This window comes from Panthera onca, chromosome D3 (genome assembly GCF_046562875.1).
Source record: "Panthera onca isolate mPanOnc1 chromosome D3, mPanOnc1 haplotype 2, whole genome shotgun sequence".
NCBI classification, from domain to species: Eukaryota; Metazoa; Chordata; class Mammalia; order Carnivora; family Felidae; genus Panthera; species Panthera onca.
This window is the reverse complement of record NC_138350.1, coordinates 3,939,788-3,958,809: the sequence shown is the minus strand read 5'-3', so window position 1 is coordinate 3,958,809 and position 19,022 is coordinate 3,939,788. Positions and strand designations below refer to the sequence as shown.

Sequence of the window (19,022 nt, the reverse complement as noted above, 5' to 3'; positions counted from 1 at the left end):
ATTTACAAATGAGGGAACTGGGGTGTAAAGAGGTTGAGCCCAGGTAAGTAAGCGAGAGCAGGCTGATGTGAACCCAAGTATATCTAACCTCAAAGCTCCGAGTTCCAGGCCTGATAATGTTTGCTCGGAGGCCTTTGGTGGTTTTAAAATAGGCAAACACATTCTTGTGGCACTCCTTTCGTGAAGAGGCGGGGCTTAATTTCTCTCCCCTTTAGTGGGGACGACACTTGGTGACTCTCTTCGGAAGAATTCAATATGGCGGGAATGTTGATGTGTGACTTCAAAAACTGGGTCCTAGAAGGCATCACACCTCCCTCCCTTGTTCTCTTTGGATCTTGCATGTGGGGGAGGCCAACTGCCATGTCCTGAGGACACTCAAGCAGCTCTCCGAAGACTGCTGATGAAGAACTGAGGCCTCCGGCCAACAGCTGTGTGAGTGCGCCATCTTGGAAGTAGGACCTTCAGCCCCAGGCAAGCCTTCAGATGATGTAGCCCCGGTGGACATCCTTATCACAACCTCATAAAAGACCCTGACCCAGAACCTCTCAGCTCAGCTGCTCCCCAATTTCTGATCCAAAGGAACTGTGAAATGAGTTTACTGTTTTAATCTGCCAAATTTGGGGATAATTTGTCATGTGGCAATAAATAACTAAGTGTTGGGGCGCCTGGGTGGCTCAGTCAGTTGGGCGTCCGACTTTGGCTCAGGTCATGATCTCACCGTTCCCGAGTTCGAGCTCCATGTCGGGCTCTGTGCTGACAGCTCGGAGCCTGGAGCCTGTTTCAGATTCTGTGTCTCCCTCTCTGTCTCTGCCCCTCCCCTTCTCATGCTCTGTCTCTGTCTCTGTCTCTCTGTCTCTCCCCCCCCCTTCTTTAAAAAATAAACATTAGGAAAAAAGGTTTTAAAAAAATAACTAAGTGCACATCCCTTCCAAGGTAAAGATGAACCCAGGTACGCTCGTCTGAGTGATCACAAATCCTGAGCCGGTGGGTCTGTATGAGTCGAGTTTCTGTTGAAGCCACGGCTCACCGAGGCTAGTTTGGCTTTGCCCCACATCATAATGTTCAGGTGATGCCACTCATGCTGTTGGTCCACACATCTCAAAATCCTTCCCTATGGGTTGAGAGCCCTGTATCTCCCCTTGAACCCATGCCGGTGTGGCTGCTTGTCCACCTGTGAGTCAATAGCAGTGTGGGGTATTCTGCCATGAGCGACCACTGGCCGGTGTGAACCCAACTGAGCTCTGTCCATTTCGTAGGTGCTGTATGGCCGACAGATTCGGCGGGTCAGTAGGTGTCTGATTCAACCGCAAGGGCCGGACCTGGGTGGAAAATGCAGCCAATTTTCTCCCTGCGTCAAAGACCTAGACATTTCTCTTTTGCTTTTACCCGAGGCCACCTTAGAAGATGTATTTAAAATAGACCGCCTTGGGGCTCCCGGGTGGCTTAGTCGGTTGGGCGTTCAACTTTGCCTCAGGTCATGATCTCACAGTTCGTGAGTTTGAGCCCTGCATCGGGCTCTGTGCTGATGGCTCAGAGCCTGGAGCCTGCTTCGGCTTCTGTCTCCCTCTCGCTCTCTGCCCCTCCCCCACTCGCACTCTGCCTCTCTCTCTCAAATATAAATAAACATAAAAAATTAAAAATAAAATGAAATAAAATAAAATAGACTGCCTTTAATGAGCAGGCGTGGAAAAGTCAGCCTCTCTCTCCTGGAAGCAGGGTCGGGGTAAAAGGGGAGTGTGCGAAGCCAGCTGTCAGAACGACAGACCAAATTACTAAACTGGATTTGGGGAAAGCTACTGGAAAGGGTGAAAATCTAATCAAGGAGGACCGAGAATCCTTCGCATGGCCAGCAGTCAGAGGGATCTGGTGTCCACGGGTTCCTGAGAGTGCCCTACCCCTGTTCCCCCACCGCCTCACCTCTCAGGACTGGGGAGCAGAACAGGCTCTCTGACCATGTGTATGAACTGCAGTGTGCTCAGTTGAAATCCGGGGCTTCATCGATGCCCGCCGTGACCACCGGGCAGCTTTGAGTTGCTCTTCGCGATGTCCTCCAAATACTGCCTCCTGTGGCTTATGCGGCTCATTGCACGCATCCTGAGTCTTGGGTGCAGCAGCGTGGACGCGTCTCTTGAAACCTGAGGGGAAGGGGGGGGCAAAATGCGGGCTGCTGCTTTCCCTACACCCCATCCCTCGGTATCTTGTGCCCCACGTCCCCCAGCCTTTCCAAATTGCCCCCCCGAGATGATCCCTTGCACCTCCGTGCACCACAGCGGGGCCCGTGGCCAGGACTTGGTGGGCACAGGCAGGGGCACAGAGGGGATTGCGACGTGTGTGTCACGGAGGGGAAGAACAGAGCGAGCGTGAAGAGGAGAGCGATGCTCACGTCGGGGACAGAGCGGTCCGGGTCTGCAGGTGGACATCCGTGAGGCCCGTTTCCTGGGTGCTGCACACGTCGGCTCGTTTCCTCCTTGAAACAGCGCCATGAGGTCTTCACTCCTCACACTGCTGGGACCGTGGCCGGACCCCTGTGAGCATGCTGTTGGGGGACGTTCTCAGGCCAGTGGCTGTCTAGGCTCAGGCAGAAAAGAGCTCTGGGAGGACGTTTGCAACAGGTGAAACTTGCAATGGAGCCGTATCGCCGTGTGGCTCCCTTTTGTCCGCCAGCAGCCCCCGGCATCTCCCTCGTGGCCCAGCCTAACTGGAACCGCGCGTGAAAGAGAATCCGGGGAGGGTCGGTCAGCCTAGCCAGGTTGGCGCGCTCCAAAGCCCACGCTGCAGGGCACGGGGGATAAATCTGGAAGGCAGCTTGGGGGCACACCAAAGCGAACCCTGAATCCCGGCCTTGCTCCTTCTCTGTTGGCCCTCACCCCTACTTTCCACTCTTCTCCGCTGTGCACTTTGTTGGGGGGGCAGTTCATGCCAACGGGCCGCTTCGCCCGGGCTCCGTCGCTGCTGGCTTCCGGCTGGGCTCAGCCAGTTCGGGGCCCCGGCGGGAGACCGGAAGGCAGGCAGAGAGGGGTCAGGGTGTTTGCTCCTTGCTGCACAGTCCTGGCAATGGCTGCGTCCCTCCAGGGCCCCAGCTCTTCTGGGTTGTGCTAACAGTAGTTCCCCCCACAGCCCTGCAGACTCGGCTGGTAACAGCTTTCCTCTGGTGCTCATTCTGAGTTCCCTAACGTCCCTTCTGAGTTCTCGCTCTTTTTTTTTATAGGTTCTTAAAAAAATTTTTTTTAATGTTTATTTATATTTGAGACAGAGGGAGACAGAGTGTGAGTTGGGGAGGGACAGAGAGAGAGGGAGACACAGAATCCGAAACAGGCTCCAGGCTCCGAGCCGTCAGCACAGAGCCCGATGGGACTCGAACCCACGAACCGTGAGATCACGACCTGAGCCGAAGTCGGACGCTCAACCGACTGAGCCACCCGGGCGCCCCGCTTCTGAGTTCTCTTGATCCTGCTAGTGCCTCTGCACAGCATGGTCCCTTTGTCCAGTTCTGTTCCACTGAACCAGTATGAGTGGGACCCTGCTAACTGCAGGGATGCTGGTGACCCACCAGCCGACAGTGCCCGGGCTCCCCTGTGTGAGTCGTGGCAGGAACATCTGGGTTTGCTCATCCCTTCTGGAAACAAGGCCCCTGTGGAGGACGCCCGGCAGAATGGAGAGGCCATCCCTTCCCGTGTCACATGTGGGCTGACGTCCCTATGTTTTGAACCATGCTGGGGCCAGCAGGACGTCGAGCCTTCGTTGGTGGCGGTTCACGGATACGTCTTGTACTTTTAACCAAAAGTCCTTTGAAAAATGTAATACTTTACTGCAGTTGCTGAAGAGACTTCTTTGAACATTTGAAGCACAAGAGGGTTGGGAGGCTGCCGGGGATGATGCACCTGCTTCGATCCCTCTGGGTTCTAGCAGCACAGTGCCGTGCCCTTCTGAGGCTGCACTGCTCTTTGCCTGTTTGCGCTGCGGTGGGATGCTAGCCGCTTAGCTCTGGATTTTGAAACAGGAAGACAAAAATGGGGAAATGGTCTCGCTGGGTTTTTGAAGATGAGCTTGTCGGATGGGGTTGGGAGATGGGTCCTTGTGAGCGGTTGTGATTTAGGCATTTCAGGGAGGTTTCGCACTGGCATGGGGTCCGTTTTCTGGAAAGATTAGGCTGCCCGTGGAAGAAGGTACTGGGCTTTAAGAAGAGAGGTGTTTCGGGCAGTCGATACGGACTTACTGCTCTGTTGATCTCTCCCCATATGTCAGTTGAAATATGCTTAAATGCCAGTGCAAGTCACGACAGTTGAAATTATGAGGCAAGAAAAATCACGCCACTGGTGGATGATAAAACACTGCATCTCCTCATGATGGACTTTAATGCTGTCATATTCTATCAGCGTTTTAGCTGCAAGCGGAAAGAAGCTTCAGTCAGCCTCGCCAAATATCCGAGGGGATGCTGTGGCTCGAGCACTGGGCGGTGCAGGGGTGAATGGGGCACACTGGCCGGGTCCAGGACCGCCCGCCACGTCCCCGTCCCCCCTGCTCCCTGCCCTGTCTGCGCCTTGCCTTCGTCTCCGTTTCCTTCCTTCCCTTCCTTCCTTCTTCCTCTTCACGTGCAGACGCTTAATTCTGGCCTTTGAGAACCCCCTCCACACAGGGCGCAAGTTTTCCCTTCCCTCCGCCCCCCCCCCTCGCTTTCTGCGTTTGCAAAGACCGTTTTCTGGGTAGCAGCACAGACTCTCTCTGGGGTGCAAACAGTAGAATTGACTAGGCCTCTGCTCTTTTCATAAAAGGCATATTCCAGGCACGACCTTGGAGCCCGATCTTGCTTTGAATCCTGGTTCTACCACATTCTAAGTGTGACCTGTGGGCAAGGGACCTCACGTTTCTGAAGTCATCTCATCGTGTGTAATTTGGCGATGACGGACCCTGCACCAGAGGGCTGTGACAAAGTCACAGCAGGGAGGCAGGTCCCCAGAGGGGGGCAGCTATAAACACACCCGGCCCATGGCTTGCAGAGGAACTGGACCAGGTTGTCCAACTGTGACGCCCCATCCTTCTCTGCTTCTCAGTGGTTGGGACTTCTTTGTTTTAATTTATGCTAATAGGGAGCCAGATGGGGTAGGTCCCTGTAGCTGGGGGTGGGGGGCCCGCACTGCAGCTGGTCTTTGGGAAGCCCTGTCCCTTTGCTGGGACAGCAGTGGGAAGAGCCTGCGTCGGTGACCGTCTCTCCAGGGCGGAGGCTGACCCGTGGAAGCACCTGCGAGTAGACTGTGCGGCGGCCGCCCATTCACCCTCCGCCTCCTCCTGCTTGTCACTCCCGCCGCGAGTTTGTGCCAGGGTTTGTGTGCGTGCGTGTGCAACCGTGTGCAAGGGTGCAGGTGTGCATGTGAGTGTGGGCATATGTGCTTGTGTAGGACACGTGTGCTTGAACTTGGCAAGCTCATTACCATCTCAGAGCCTTTGCCTCTGCTGTTCCCCTTGTCCGGAACACTGATCCTTGTCCTCCACTGAAATCCCAGCCTCAGATCTCTCTTTCACACTCTGTCCCCACCACCGTCACATTCTGCCCTCCTCTCTGCATAGCTCTGCATCAGTCTGGTGGGGCCAGCTGGTGCTCTGAGAATAGCCCACCCCCAGCCTCTGTGGTTTAAAACCACAGAGGTTCATTTCTCATTTCAACTGTTTTCCCACCGAAGTACAGTGGGGGGGGGGGACATCTGACCATCAGTCTCTCCGGTGACCAAAATAGTGCCTCACCTTGGAAGCTGCTGGTGGCAGTGGCAGTGAGCCACAGAGACATGTGCCCGTGAGTAAGTGCTCTTGCATGGAAGGGACACAAAATGTGCCGGCCCCTTGGCTGTGCCCAATGGCACGTGAGCCAGAAGTGCAATCCTCTCCCGTGTCCAGAAAATGTGGAGCTGGAAGGATTTAGGGAAAGTCATTGATGACTACCACATCCACCATTTAATAGTTGCCTTATTGTTTTCGTATCAGCTTGTTAATTGCTTCCTTTCTCTAGAATATAAATTCCGGGAGAGTGAGAACCTCACCTGCCTTGTCCCGCCCCGTGCCGAGATCCGAGCGTGGCACCCAGTAAACGCTCAAATACATTTAATTGAACGTTTAAGTGAATGAGTTATAACCCAGAGCTTAGAGACCCAGACAAAGAGTGTAAGTTTGTGAAACACTGGCAGAATTAGAGACCGGGTATAGACAACGGCTTCTTTTTACATCTTTCTAGGCATGCTGACCTTGATGTTGTGGGACAGTCCCAACTTCAGATGTTCTGTTCCCATGAGAAGCTCACACATTTCCAACCACGTGTTCTCATTGTGTGTTCAGAAGGTGTGGTCCCAGACTCCCAGCGTCTCTCATGAGGCTGAATCATCCAGCCTACATCTGAGAAAGCAGACAGACAGATTGTTCCCTGAGGACTGAATGGAGTTTTCAAGGAAACTGGCTTTGCGGGCACTGACCTTGAAGGTTGGGAGCTGAAGGAGGGATTTCTCCTCTTTGGTTGGATGTCAGGCCCGAGTCCCCAGCTGTGCTCCGTCTCCCAGGATGCCCACGCCCCTCCCCAGTGGTAGTGGGAGTGTGGGGGCATTCTCAGGGTGCCAGAGGTCAGCCGTCACACGGCCACAGAGCCCCTCATTAGTGCAGAGTGTACTCAGCCACCAGGACAGATGTCACCTTCTGTTCTATTGTTTTAGGCCAATTAATGGTCGTTTTCCTCCAAGGGTCTGACCTGGTGCTGACTCCCATCAGATATCATCATTACCTGGAACCGTTTTCATTCCTAGAGGACAGGCACAAGTGGGCCCGTTTCCGAAGCTGAGATTGATGTAGGGCGAGTGCAGGGCGCGTTCAAGGTGCTGGTACACCAGTCCTATGGGAACCCAATGTTCCCTTCCCTGGAACCCAGGTGTGGAGGTCTCCTCCTGCCCTGAACTGTCTTGTTTGTACATCCTCTAACCGGGTAGATGAACTGCGTCGTGAGGCAAACAATCCAGCTTTTTACCAGTTTCCTGTTATTTCATGCCTGATTCTGGTTTGTACTTACTCCTCTGGACCGAATTAGTCTCTCTCTTTTTTTCTTCTTGTTTTCTTTTTAACGTCTGTTTATTCTTGAAAGAAAGAGAGCACAAGCAGGGGAGGGGCAGAGAGAGAGAGGGAGACACAGAATCTGAAGTAGGCTCCAGGCTCCAAGCTGTCCGCACAGAGCCCGACGCGGGGCTCGAACTCACAGACTGTGAGATCATGACCTGAGCCAAAGTCGGACACTTAACCGACTGAGCCACCCAGGTGCCCCCAAGTTAGTCTCTCTTAATCAAAATATAGCAGGATAGGTGCAGCCTAGTTCTGTGTAAAGAATTTCAGGGGTGCTTTAATAGATATAACCAGCAGAAGGAGCAAAGACGTTACATGCATATAATCCTTCTTAATTGTGGTTGACTTAAGACTAAGACCTAATTACTGCAGAGTAATTGGTCTATAAGAAAGATTTTGAAGCTATTGTAATTAATACAATGGGCCAAGTAGGGGATGGGATGGAATCATCGGATTTTAATTAATTGGTGACAGGAGAATTCCTGTTTCCTGAAGGAGAGCTCCTCATTTAGGGAGATTTACACACTTTGGGATTACAGGAGCCTGCAAATCACTTCCGTTGAATTTCTGCCCACCTGACATTTATTGAAAAGCCGCCAGGTAAATTGAAGGTTACAGGACTTCTAATCTGATTTTGACCCAAGCGGTATTCAGGATGTCACTGTATTTGTGGGTTCCTCTGCACTCTCCTCAGTTTCAGGGTTAATGAGGTTAAAGACTCTATTTGGGTTTCTCTTTTTTTCTTTTTTAATACCCCAAGGTGCCTGTCTGTCTGTCTCCTTTGTCTTTAATTTTTTTGTTTGCTCTTGTGGTGTTGAAATAATTCCGGGTGATTTGGAAGCACCATGAACTTTGGGAACGTCCAAGTCAAGGGTGAATGTTGTACCTTCTTAGAGAAAGCTGATAATCATTTCATTTGTGATGCTCCTTGGAAAAATGGTTCTCCTGTGGAGCCCTTTGCAACAGTGCCTGCCTTCTAAACATTAACACTGGACGTGAGAGGAACATGCTCTGGGTGTAGCATATAGCATCGTGCCTGTAGTTAATGATGCCGTATTGCCAACTTGAGATCTGCTAACGTTAGAGCTCATGTGAGTGTTCGAACCACAATTTTAAAAAATGGCATTGATGATTCCCAGTCCGGTGATGGCTGAGGAGTTGCTCTCATGTTAATACTCTCGCCGTGGACACCCTCGAACTCTGGAGACACTGCCGAGAGCGACCTAAAGAAACAGACACTTGGGAACAGAGAACAGCATGGTGTGATTTTCCCATTTTGTGACTTATAGACTGATGGACGTCCCCATGCAGGGAAGCTGACACTCTCCCCACCCTGTTATGGAGGACAATAAAGATGCCACAGACAGACATCTACATTGAGGGAGAGTGGCAAATGAGTGGGTAGATCCAGCCAAGGATGGACAGGAGTGACCTCATGCTCAAGGATCACCACGAACATACACGTGTACTCATACGTGAACGCTCAAGGTTGCCGTAGAGGTATGGTGTCAAAGCCTGAACTCTGAGGTTCCCAGCTCGTTCATTCATTCATCCATGACATATTTATGGAGGACCTACTGTGGGCCAAGTGCTTTTCTAGGTCTTGGAGGTATCGCAGGGAACAGAAAGAAAAACCCCTGGCCCCACTGAGTTTACAGTCTAGTAGACAGAAACAGCCAATAGGCAAGGCTAGTAAATAAAATCTAGTGTGTTTGTGGTGTTGAGTGCTATGGAGAAAGAGCAGGGGAGGGTGACGGGAATCGCTGGTGGAGGACATGGGTCTTTCAGCAGGGTCACTAACGGGGACCTTGCTTGGAAGGTAACATTTGAGGCAGGTCCTGACGGTGAGGGGGTATGTGGTGCCGATATCGCCGGGCAGAGGGGTCCAGATGGAAGGGAGAGCCGAGGCAGCTGTGTGCCTGATGCTGGGGGAGCTGCGGGGACAGGGGACAGCAAAGGTGTCATGGACGTAGCAGGCACGGGGGGGGAGGGGGTTCCGGGGTGTGTAGGGCCTTAGAGATCCTTGTAAGGACTTGCGTTTTTATGTGGATGAGATGAGAATTTTTGAAGGGTTTTGAACAGAAGAGTGAAAATACCAGGGGTGCCTGGGTGGCTCAGTCGGTCAAGCATGCAACTCTTGATTTTGGCTCAGGTCACGATCTCATGGTTTCGTGGCTTCCAGCCCCGCACCAGGCTCTGTGCTGACGGTGTGCAGACCCTGCTTGGGGTTCTCTCTCTCTCCCTCTGTCTGTCCTTCCCCGATTCATGCTGTCTCTTTGTCTCTCTCAGAATAAATAAACTTAAAAGAAAAAAGGAGACTGAAGATAACTGACCTCTGTTTTAACAAGACTCGGGCTGCCATGGAGGGAAGTGTGGCAGTGGGGACCCGTGTGGCAGTCGAGGACACGGAAAGTGAAGGCACTGCAGATGTATGTCTCCCAGGCAGAACTGGAGGGCTTTCTGGACAGATCGGGTGTGGGTAGCCAGGGAAGAAGGGTTCAGGACGAACGAGGGGTCCACCTGAGCGTCTGGGAGGGTGGACGGAGTGGCCTTCAATGGGAGAGAAGTGTGTGGTGAGGGTGTGTGTGTGGTGAGGGGCAGAAGCTCAGGATCAGGTCTGAGACGTCTGTTAGACACCCAACGGGAGCTGTCCCGTGTGCGATTGGAAAAGGGAGTCTGGAAGTTGGGAGAGAAGGCCAGGCTGTAGGTGAAACTTCATGATTCGTACACGCCACCGCTCTGTCTGCGGGCAGTGACTTCCCCTGGTGCCGACGGGCACATGTCTGTGACCTTGAAATCTTGCCGTAGGTGAAGGTGGGCATTCCTCTGACCCAGTGCCGCAGGCAGCCCAGTCCGGCCCGATCTTTGCTGGGTCGGCCGCGAACGCAGCCCCGGTCATCTAATTGTGGCAGTCCCCGTAACGGAGAGCCCCGCGTGGTCCTTTGGGCAGGGTGCCGCTCCAGTGTCTCAGCAGGGAAAACACCAGGACCAGGGATAAATTGGCACTGATTGTGGCTGCCGGCTGGCCCCTGGTGGCCAGGCAAGCCTGCAGGGCGCGCGACTTGTAGATGGTCTTCGCGGCCACCTGGAATAGCCCGCTAACCAGCCTGAACAGGGCACGACCCCGGGACCTCATTAGCAGCTGCTCTCACTGGAAGGAGCCAGCCCTCCCGTCGGCAGGAGAAGAATCCCCGCTTAATGAGGCCCTTCCCAGGGCAGGTGCAGAGTAATCCTGAGCAATGCGTCAGGAGGAAGGTTTCGCACTTAGAAGCAGACTCCTGGCACAGTAACTAGAGTTTCCCCGAGTGAGATTCTGCTCTGCGCTCTCCCCTTGTACGCGTAACGGGGCCTGGCACAGAGCTGGGGACCTTGTCGTCTCTCAGTGATGTGCGGGCCCAGGTAAGTGACCGGTACGTGTCGTGTCTTCTGCGTGGACTCCGGAGGCGGACGGCACCGGGTCCTGGAGGCTGCCCTCCCCGCTGCGTGACCTGCCTCAGCCAGGCTGTCCCTGTGCCAAGGGCGGGACCGCGGCTCCCCATGTGCCTTCTGGGGGATTGCCCTTGCTGGCCGCCGTGGTCGGATGGGGCCATGTGGCCGGTGCCGCCATCATCGGGGAGGACCACCAGAGTCCTCCCGACTCAGAGGACTGGGGCTCAGAGAGCGGCGCTCTAGAGGCAGACCGGGCATTCGGTGCGCCCCGTGTGCGTCTGAGCGAGGCGAAGCATCGTGCGTGTTCGTGCTCACACATGCACCGCTATCTCTGGGGGGGGGGGTGCTGTAAGAAAATGAATAACTTTGGTTGGCAGAGGGCAGAGGGGGCTTCACTGTTGTCTTTTTTAAAATACTTTAAGTTTATTTAAACTTACTTAAACCAGAGATGGTGCGAATGGGGGGAGGAGCGGAGAGAGAGAATCCTAAGCAGGCTCCCAGCTGTCAGTGCAGAGCCCAGCTCGGGGCTCAAACACAAAACCACGAGATCATGACCTGAGCTGAAGCCGGATGCTTAACTAATTGAGCCACCCCCGTGCCCCAAGACTTCTTTTTTAAAGTTTATTTATTTTAACAGAGAGAGAGAGAGAGAGAGAGAGAGAGAGCACGTGCACTCGTTGGGGAGGGGCCTAGATGGAGGGAGAGGGAGAGAATCCCAAGCAGGCTTCGCGCTGTCGGCGCAGAGCCTGACGCGGGGCTCGAACTCACGAACCCGCGAGATCACGACCTGAGCCGAAGTCAGACGCTTAACCAACCGAGCCACCCAGGCGCCCCCTTGGGTCGCTTATATAACAAGTGTTTCCCTCGAGGTTGGCGATAGGAAGACACGGGGGGGGGGCCGACTCAGAAAAGTTGTATTTTGGAAGTCGGTGTGAGCTGGTTTCGGGGATGTCAGAAAGGCAGAGGCAGAGGGAAGAAAGAGCTAATTGTGGCGGTTGTCTTAGAGCTGTCTCCGGGCTTGTCACGGTGACGTTGACAACATCGAATCAGCTGGAAGTGACGGGCGAGTGTTAGCGCGAGAGACAGTCCTGGGTTTCGCGCAGGTGCCTAAGCGTTCGCTCGTTTCCGAGATGTATCGTTTTCAGCTCTGGGAAGCTGCTGGGAAGCAAAAATAAGGTCGCCCGTACCGGTCTGCGAGGTGCTTTAAAATATTTAAAGGCAGAAAAAGAAGACGACTCTCCTTTCCTTTTCCTGCGGTTGGAAAGTGGGGCAGTGGGTTGGTTCTTAGGAGCCGTTTTAGGAGTCAGATGCAGAGTCTGGGAACTACGGATTTGAGAGTTAAGCCCAAGGAGAAGAAACTAGATGCGACAGAGAGAGGGAGAGGGAGATAGACAGTTGAGGGTGGTAGCTTGCTATTTTTTGTAACACTTATTTATTTTTGACAGAGAGAGAGAGAGAGAGAGAGAGAGAGAGAGACAATGAGCAGGGGAGGGGCAGAGAGAGAGGGAGACACAGAATCCGAAGCAGGCTCCAGGCTCTGAGCTGTCAGCACAGAGCCCGATGCAGGGCTCGAACCCACCAACCGCGAGATCATGACCTGAGCCTAAGTCGGATGCTTAACCAACTGAGCCACCCAGGCGCCCCTCTATTTTTAAATAAATGTTCATTTTTAAATAAAATTACAAAACATACAAAAACATATGGAAAATAAGGTAACACACATTCATTTATCCACCACCGGCTTCATTCACTCTTACTTACTATCTGGCTTTATTTTCTTCAAATTTTAACTTTTTAATGTTTATTTGTTTTTGACAGAGAGAGTGAGACAGAGCACCAGCAGGGGAGGGGCAGAGAGAGAGGGAGACACAGAATCCGAAGCAGGCTCCAGGCTCTGAGCCGTCAGCACAGAACCTGACTTGGGGCTCGAACTCATGAACCGCGAGATCATGACGTGAGCTGAAGTCAGACGCTTACCTCACTGAGCCACCTAGGCGCCCCTATTTTCTTCAAATTTTAAAAGAAATCAATATTCCACATCTAATCGAAGGCTTTACATACCTCTTGCTGGTGTCCTTCTCTCTTTCCCTCCTCTGAGGGAGACATTATCATTACCATGCCTGTGTTTATGGTTTTTAATATAAACTGTATAAAGAGTGGTTGCACATCAGTTTACCATTTTTATAAAAAATACCATGCCATACATATCCTTTTGTGACTTGATTTTCCCCTCTCATTCTTTTGGTTTTTTTTTTTTACTTAAGAAAATTAAGATATAATTAACACACCATAAAATGCCTCCTTTTAGAAGTATATCATCGGTGGTGTTTTTTCTTTTTTTAGTAGATTCCTAGATTTTTTTTTAGTAGATTCATAAAATGGAATCGTTGCCACTAATTTCAAAACATTTTCATCACCCCCCAGAGAAGCTCTGTACCCATCGGCCGTCAATTCCCACTGGCCAGTTGGGCTGTTTTCACTTTTCGACTGTTACGGAAAACGCCACAACGAACATCTGTGTGCAACTGTTTTGGGGACACTGTGAACTCTTCCTATGCCAGGTTGGGAACCTTCGAGGAGGATCTCACACCTGCCAGGAAGTGTTCTTCACCCAGTCGAGGTCAGAGTTTAGCACTGAGGCCAGGGCTGTGGCTAGAGACTGGACCTCACGCGAACACCCGGGCAGGAGGGCAGAGGGAGACACGTTCCCAGGAGAGCAAGGAGTCATTTGTGAGCTGGAAACAAGGCTCGCGAGGTGTTTACTAGAAGCTCAAAAATGAAATGTGTTTTCTCAGAGATCACAAATGTCTACAGGGACCTGAGGGACACGATACATGAAGAAAGGAGCTTATCGTGGACTTGCAGCCCCATGGGTAGGGGTGGCATCCCGTTGCCCCTGCTGACTGTGCCCACATGGGAATGTAGGGACCCCGTTTCCCCAAAGAAGCCAGAAACCCCATTTCTACGGGGGATGGGTGTGGATGTTCTGCTTTTAAACACATCGGCAGCTGGGGCACCTGGGTGCCTCAGTTGGTCAAGCGTCCGACTGTTGATTTCGGCTCAGGTCATGATCTCATGGTTCATGAGTTCGAGCCCTGCATGGAGCTTGTTTGGGATTCTCTGTCTCCCTCTCTTTCTGCCCCTCCCCTTCTTGTTCTCTCTCTCTCTCTCTCTCTCTCTCTCTCTCTCTCTCTGTCTCTCAAAATAAATAAACTTAAAAAATATTCGTAACTAGGGGTGCCTGAGTTGCTCAGTTGGTTGAGCGTCCGACTTTGGCTCAGGTCATGATCTCACGGCTCGTGGGTTTGAGCCCCGTGTTGGGCTCTGTGCTGACAGCTCGGAGCCTGGATCCTGCTTCAGATCCTGTGTCTCCCTCTCTCTCTGCCCCTCCCCAGCTTGCACTTGCTCTCTCTCTCTCTGTCAAAAGTAAATAAAAACTTAAAAAAAATTAAAAAAATACTCGTAATTAGTTCAAATTTTGTAAAAACAAGGTAGTGGGTCAGTTAGTGAAATGTGGCTCTGGCCACCTGCAGCTCAGTGGACCCCGTCGTAACCTCTGTAGCCTTCGTAGTCAACCAGGAATGCAGTAAAGGAGCCTCTATGCTTGGACTATTCCCATTCGACATCGTCTCAGAATTTGTTTTTTCAAAGTTCTATGTAGGAATTTGATGATGGGAAGACAGAAAATCAAACCAACGAGGAGAGACTGTTTTGAGACCGAAAGATGAGAAGTCCCTACTCGAGACTCATGGCCGTTACATATTTTTAGACCTCTGACTGCCAACCACTGGCTGATTCGTCAGCCTGAAACATCCTTTCCACAGCGCGTACAGGCCGTGCTGCCTTTGACAAAACAGCAATGAGGAGGTAGTGGCTGGATTTTATGGGATTGCAGCAGGAGATGATTTATTCGCGCCGGATTCTGAGAGCTGGCCCTTAGCTCGTGATGAGAAGAGCCGCAGGGCAGACAGAGCCTCTGCTCCATTGATGGCATTAATGACCAGAGATTGTTTCTCTCCTCTCCCGGAGGGCTGGTGTTGGGGGCAGGTGGGGAGTGGGAAGGGTGTCTGGAGGGGAGGGGAAAGGGTGTGATGAGAGATCCCAAGCAATGGGGCTGTAGTAGTTACCTGTCTTACTAACCTATTGTTCAAAGATCAGCCCTAGTCTAGCCTCCTCCAGGAAGCCTTCCCTGACTTGCCAGTTTCTGTCTCCTTCCCGCATCTGGTCTCTGGGTTCCCTAAGCACATATTCCTCTGAGATATCGCTCCCGCTGTTGTTTGGTATTCATTGATTAATTCATTCAGCAGATGTTTAATGAGCACCAACTATGTCCTAGGCAGGGTTCTAAGTGCTGGGGACACAGAGCAGGCAAAGAACCTACATTCATGTGTGTGTGTGTGTGTGTGTGTGTGAGAGAGAGAGAGAGAGAGAGATAGAGAGAGAGAGAGAGGGAGAGAGAGGGAGAGAGAGCCAGAGTGAGCAGGGGAGGGGCAGAGAGAGAGAGAGAGGCAGGAGAGAGAGAATTATAAGCAGGCTCCATGCTGCCAGCACAGAGCCCGATGTGGGGCTCAAACTCACAAACTGTGAGATCATGACCTGAGCTGAGATCAAGAGTCAGGTGCTTAACCAACTGAGTCACTCAGACGTGCCCCCAAACCATCCATCCATCAATCCATCAATCAACCAGTCAGTCAGTCACTTGGTAGGTTAAAAGGTAAAAGCTATAGAAAACATGGGTCTGGCTAATGGGTCGCAACTGTAGGGTTGGGGGATGAGGGGTGGATAGTGTGGTCAGAAGAGGATTTACTGAGCAGGTGGTGTTTGAACAAAGACTGGATGTTCTTTTTCATTTAGCACCTTGTGTTCATGCTGATGGTTTGGGATAAACTTTCCCATGACTTTTTTTTTTCAAGCTCAAAATAGATTTAGTCATTTATTTGACAAACATTTGCTGAGGATCTGTTTGGTTCGCTTCATTCTTTCGGGTCTCAGCTCAAATGTCAGTTTCTTATAGGGGCTGGTCCTGAACAACTTTCATTGTCTCCAGTTGTGATCTGTAGTCTAGTCTAAAGTAAAAATGGGAGTGCTTGGGTGGCTCAGTCGGTTAAGTGTCCTACTTCGGCTCAGGTCATGATCTCGCAGTCCGTGAGTTCGAGCCCCACGTCGGGCTGCGTGCTGACAGCTCAGAGCCTGGAGCCTGCTTCGGGTTCGGTGTCTCCCTCTCTCTCTGCCCCTCCCCCACTCGTGTACACACTCACTCTCTCAAAAATAAGTAAATGTTTAAAATTTTTTTAAAGTAAAAACGGACTATTTTAAAATTGTACTTAAAATTTTTTAATTGAAAAAACTTTAGCTTTTTTTTTTTTTAAAGTTCAAGTCTATTTTATTTTTGGGAGAGCATTTTTCATGACCAGGACTTACCTTATTTATTTACCTGATTAGTAAGACAGGGGTCTTATCGATTTGTATATGAATGAATGAATTCTCCGTGCCTGACACATCGTATCTGCTTAATAAATGTCGTTGGGTAAAATGAATGTGCCAGGGACCGTAGGGACTGTGGTGTTATAATATGTTTTGGCCTTTGAAGAATTAGGTTCCTACCATCCAGCAATGATGCTCCTTGGTATTTTACCCAAAGAAGTTGAAAACCTAGGTCCACAAACCAAGATGTCCTTCAGTGGATGGATAAACAAATCACGGTCCATCCGGACAGTGGAATGTTATCAGCACTAAAAAGGAATGAGCTATCGAGCCATGAAATATGTGTAAGAACCCTGAGTGCATATCACTAAGTGAAAGAAGCCAATCTGAAGAGGCTGCGTGCCGTAGGATTCCAACGATAGGACATTCCGGAAAAGGCAAAATCATGGAGACGGTAAAAGATCAGTGGTTGCCAGGCATTGAGTGGAGGAGCGGTAAATAGGCAGAGCCCGGAGGATTTTTGGGGTGGTGAGAATACTCTGTGCGTCACCATATGGCAGATCTGTGTCATAAGTTTGTCCAGACCTGTAGAGTGAACCATAACGTCAATCATGGACTCCGGGTGATTGTGATGTGTCAGTGTAGGTTCACTGATGATGACAAATGTACCATCTGGTGGGGATGTTGATAACAGGGGAAGCTTGTTGGGGGGCAGGGGGAATATGGGAAATCTCTATACCCTCCCCTCATTTTTGCTGTGAACTTAAAACTGTTGGGGGAAGAAAACGACAACAAAGTCTTAAAAAAAAAAGAAGAGAATTACATTGTAATGGTGGAGACAGACATACCTTCTCAAAGCAAGGAGTATATAAATATACTTACCAGGCAGGCATAAGAATATAGCTCAGAATTCAGCTGACTGGTAGCTCCTTGTGTCCCAGAAGGCAAATGACACCCCCCGGAATTTTACGGGATGTCCTGCTGGGCCTTTTAAGTATGTTCGATGAATTAAACAAATACGTATTGAATCCCTACAATTTGCTGGGTACTGTGCCAGCTGCTACGGGCACATCCTTGTCCTCACGGGGTGAACGGTCTAGATGGGATGGCAAATTTCAGTCTCCTCGTACTTACTGTGAGTAACCAGCAGATCTACTCTGGGGCATTTGTTCATTGCAGTCATGGGTCAGTATGTTCCTTGGTTTGTGGTCATTTAAAAAGTAATGACCAGAGAAAGGCTCCTAAGACAGAGACCCTGACAGAGGTCAGCCTCTCTTGCTCCATTTCTAGAAAAACTCATGTGGGGAAGGCTTTAGCATCTCAGCCTGGTAGCTCAGAACCATCTAGAAGTTTGTGGGGATTGTGGGGAGGGGTAAAAAAATCTATGTAAATGGCACAGTTTACTGGAGAGGAGTTCAAGCTTTTGATTAAAAAATTTTTGTGTGTGTTTATTTTTGAGAGAGAGAGAGAGAGACAGGGTGTGAGCAGGGGAGGAGCAGAGAGAGAGGGAGACACAGAATCCGAAGCAGGTTCCAGGCTCTGAGCTGTCAGCACAGAGCCCGATGCAGGGCTTGAACCCACGGACCGCGAGATCGTGACCTGAGCTGAAGTCAGATGCTTAACTGACTGAGCCACCCAGCGCCCCAAGAGGAGTTCAAGCTTTTGAACCCCCCTCCCCACTTCATTCCTCCTTTCCCATCCCTGTCCCCTTCCACCACCAACCAAACAAACAACAAAACAAAACAAAACAAAAAAACCCAGCTGTAATTATTTGTCATCTTGGGTTATATGCTGAGAAATGGCTGGGTGTGGCTCCAGGGGAGCCTGCTGGGTTGGGCCCCCATTCCCCTCTCCTGCCCCATCCCTCCCTCTCCTTCTTGCTGACATGTCTGAGCTGTAGCCACACTGTGCATTTAAAAGCTGTCCCAGCCCCACTTCTGGGGTCCCAGGGTCCCAGGAAAGAGGCTCAGCTTTTATTGAAGCAGTTTCTACAGGACTTTGGGAACCAAGTCCTTTCGGGAGGATGCTGTGTGCTCTCACTCGAGGGGAGAAGCTGCCGAGCCCCATTTCCTGCCTGACCTCTGCCAACACACACATGCACACGTGTGCACACACGTACGCACACACACACACGCACGCGCTCACTTCTCCACCCCGGGGAAAAATGTCTAATGAATGTCTCATGGCTGAAGTACTGATCCAGGTTCCTCAAAGGCAGTTGGTAATTATTAAGTCGAGAGGATCGTGAAACACTGTTCTAAGTTTGAAAGGCTTATCAAGAGTAGATCAGGAGCAGGTAGTTAATAATTATAAACCCATTTCCATGGAAATGGCCTTATTAGCAAGGACGCCAGCTGCTTGAAAGTAAAAGACCGCCTTTCCAGTTGGAGGGAAATGACCTAAAATAAAAACTTGTGCATAAAAGTGACTCTGAGTTGGTCGTTGATCCGTTTCTAGCTGGACTTGGGCAGAGTCCCATAGCTGGTCCAGCTCATGGGCTGGACAGTCAGAGAGGAGAAGGAAGGACCCATGGAGAATGGGGCTGCCCTCTTTGCCCAGAGACCGGCTGCTTCTGTACCCCGAGACCGGAGTGCAGATTTAGCAGGATTAAGCTGCCAAGAGCAGAAAGTTATCACTTTCTTGGCGTTCACTTTGCTGGGATCCACTGAATGCTGAGAAACCAGGAGGTATTGGAAGCTGCGCTCCAGTCGTGGTGACAAGCACGGCACACGGTCTAGAGGGATCGAACATCTGGTCTGAAAGGACCGAGCGTCTCTTACAGGAGGACACCCAGCAGATGGAGAAGTGAGGAAATCCTGTGACCAGAGAGGAGATTTTTCAGGCCGGAGTGTGGTGGGTGGGGAATGAGGGTCGTGGAGTGGGTCCCTAAGTTCCTGAGACCCTGAAATCCCTTCGGCAGCTCAGGGTCAGCCCTTAATCTCCCCCTTCTGTGCCTTCTCACTAAAGATGCCCAGTAAATCAGAGTCCCCTGGGGGGGGGAGTGGTCCCCATGCGTGCCCACTGTCCACCTTCTCACAAGGCCTGGGATCTCTATGCAGCAAACACTGTCCTCCCCGTGC

The 19,022-nt window shown here is 51.2% G+C and overlaps 1 protein-coding gene across 2 annotated transcripts in view; it reads left to right on the top strand.

The window, feature by feature from the left end:
* Window positions 1-19,022, top strand: part of LOC132665160 (transmembrane protein 132B) — a 366,585-nt gene that overhangs the window by 252,801 nt on the left and 94,762 nt on the right. The window contains exon 1 of one of the 2 annotated variants that reach the window (XM_078435942.2): window positions 10,460-10,488. The exons of the other annotated variant lie outside the window; for it this stretch is intronic. Coding sequence (XP_078292068.1) covers window positions 10,475-10,488 — 14 coding nt within the window. The 5' untranslated portion in view covers window positions 10,460-10,474. Of the gene's footprint in view, window positions 1-10,459; window positions 10,489-19,022 lie in introns of those variants that run through there. 2 annotated transcript variants of the gene reach the window in all.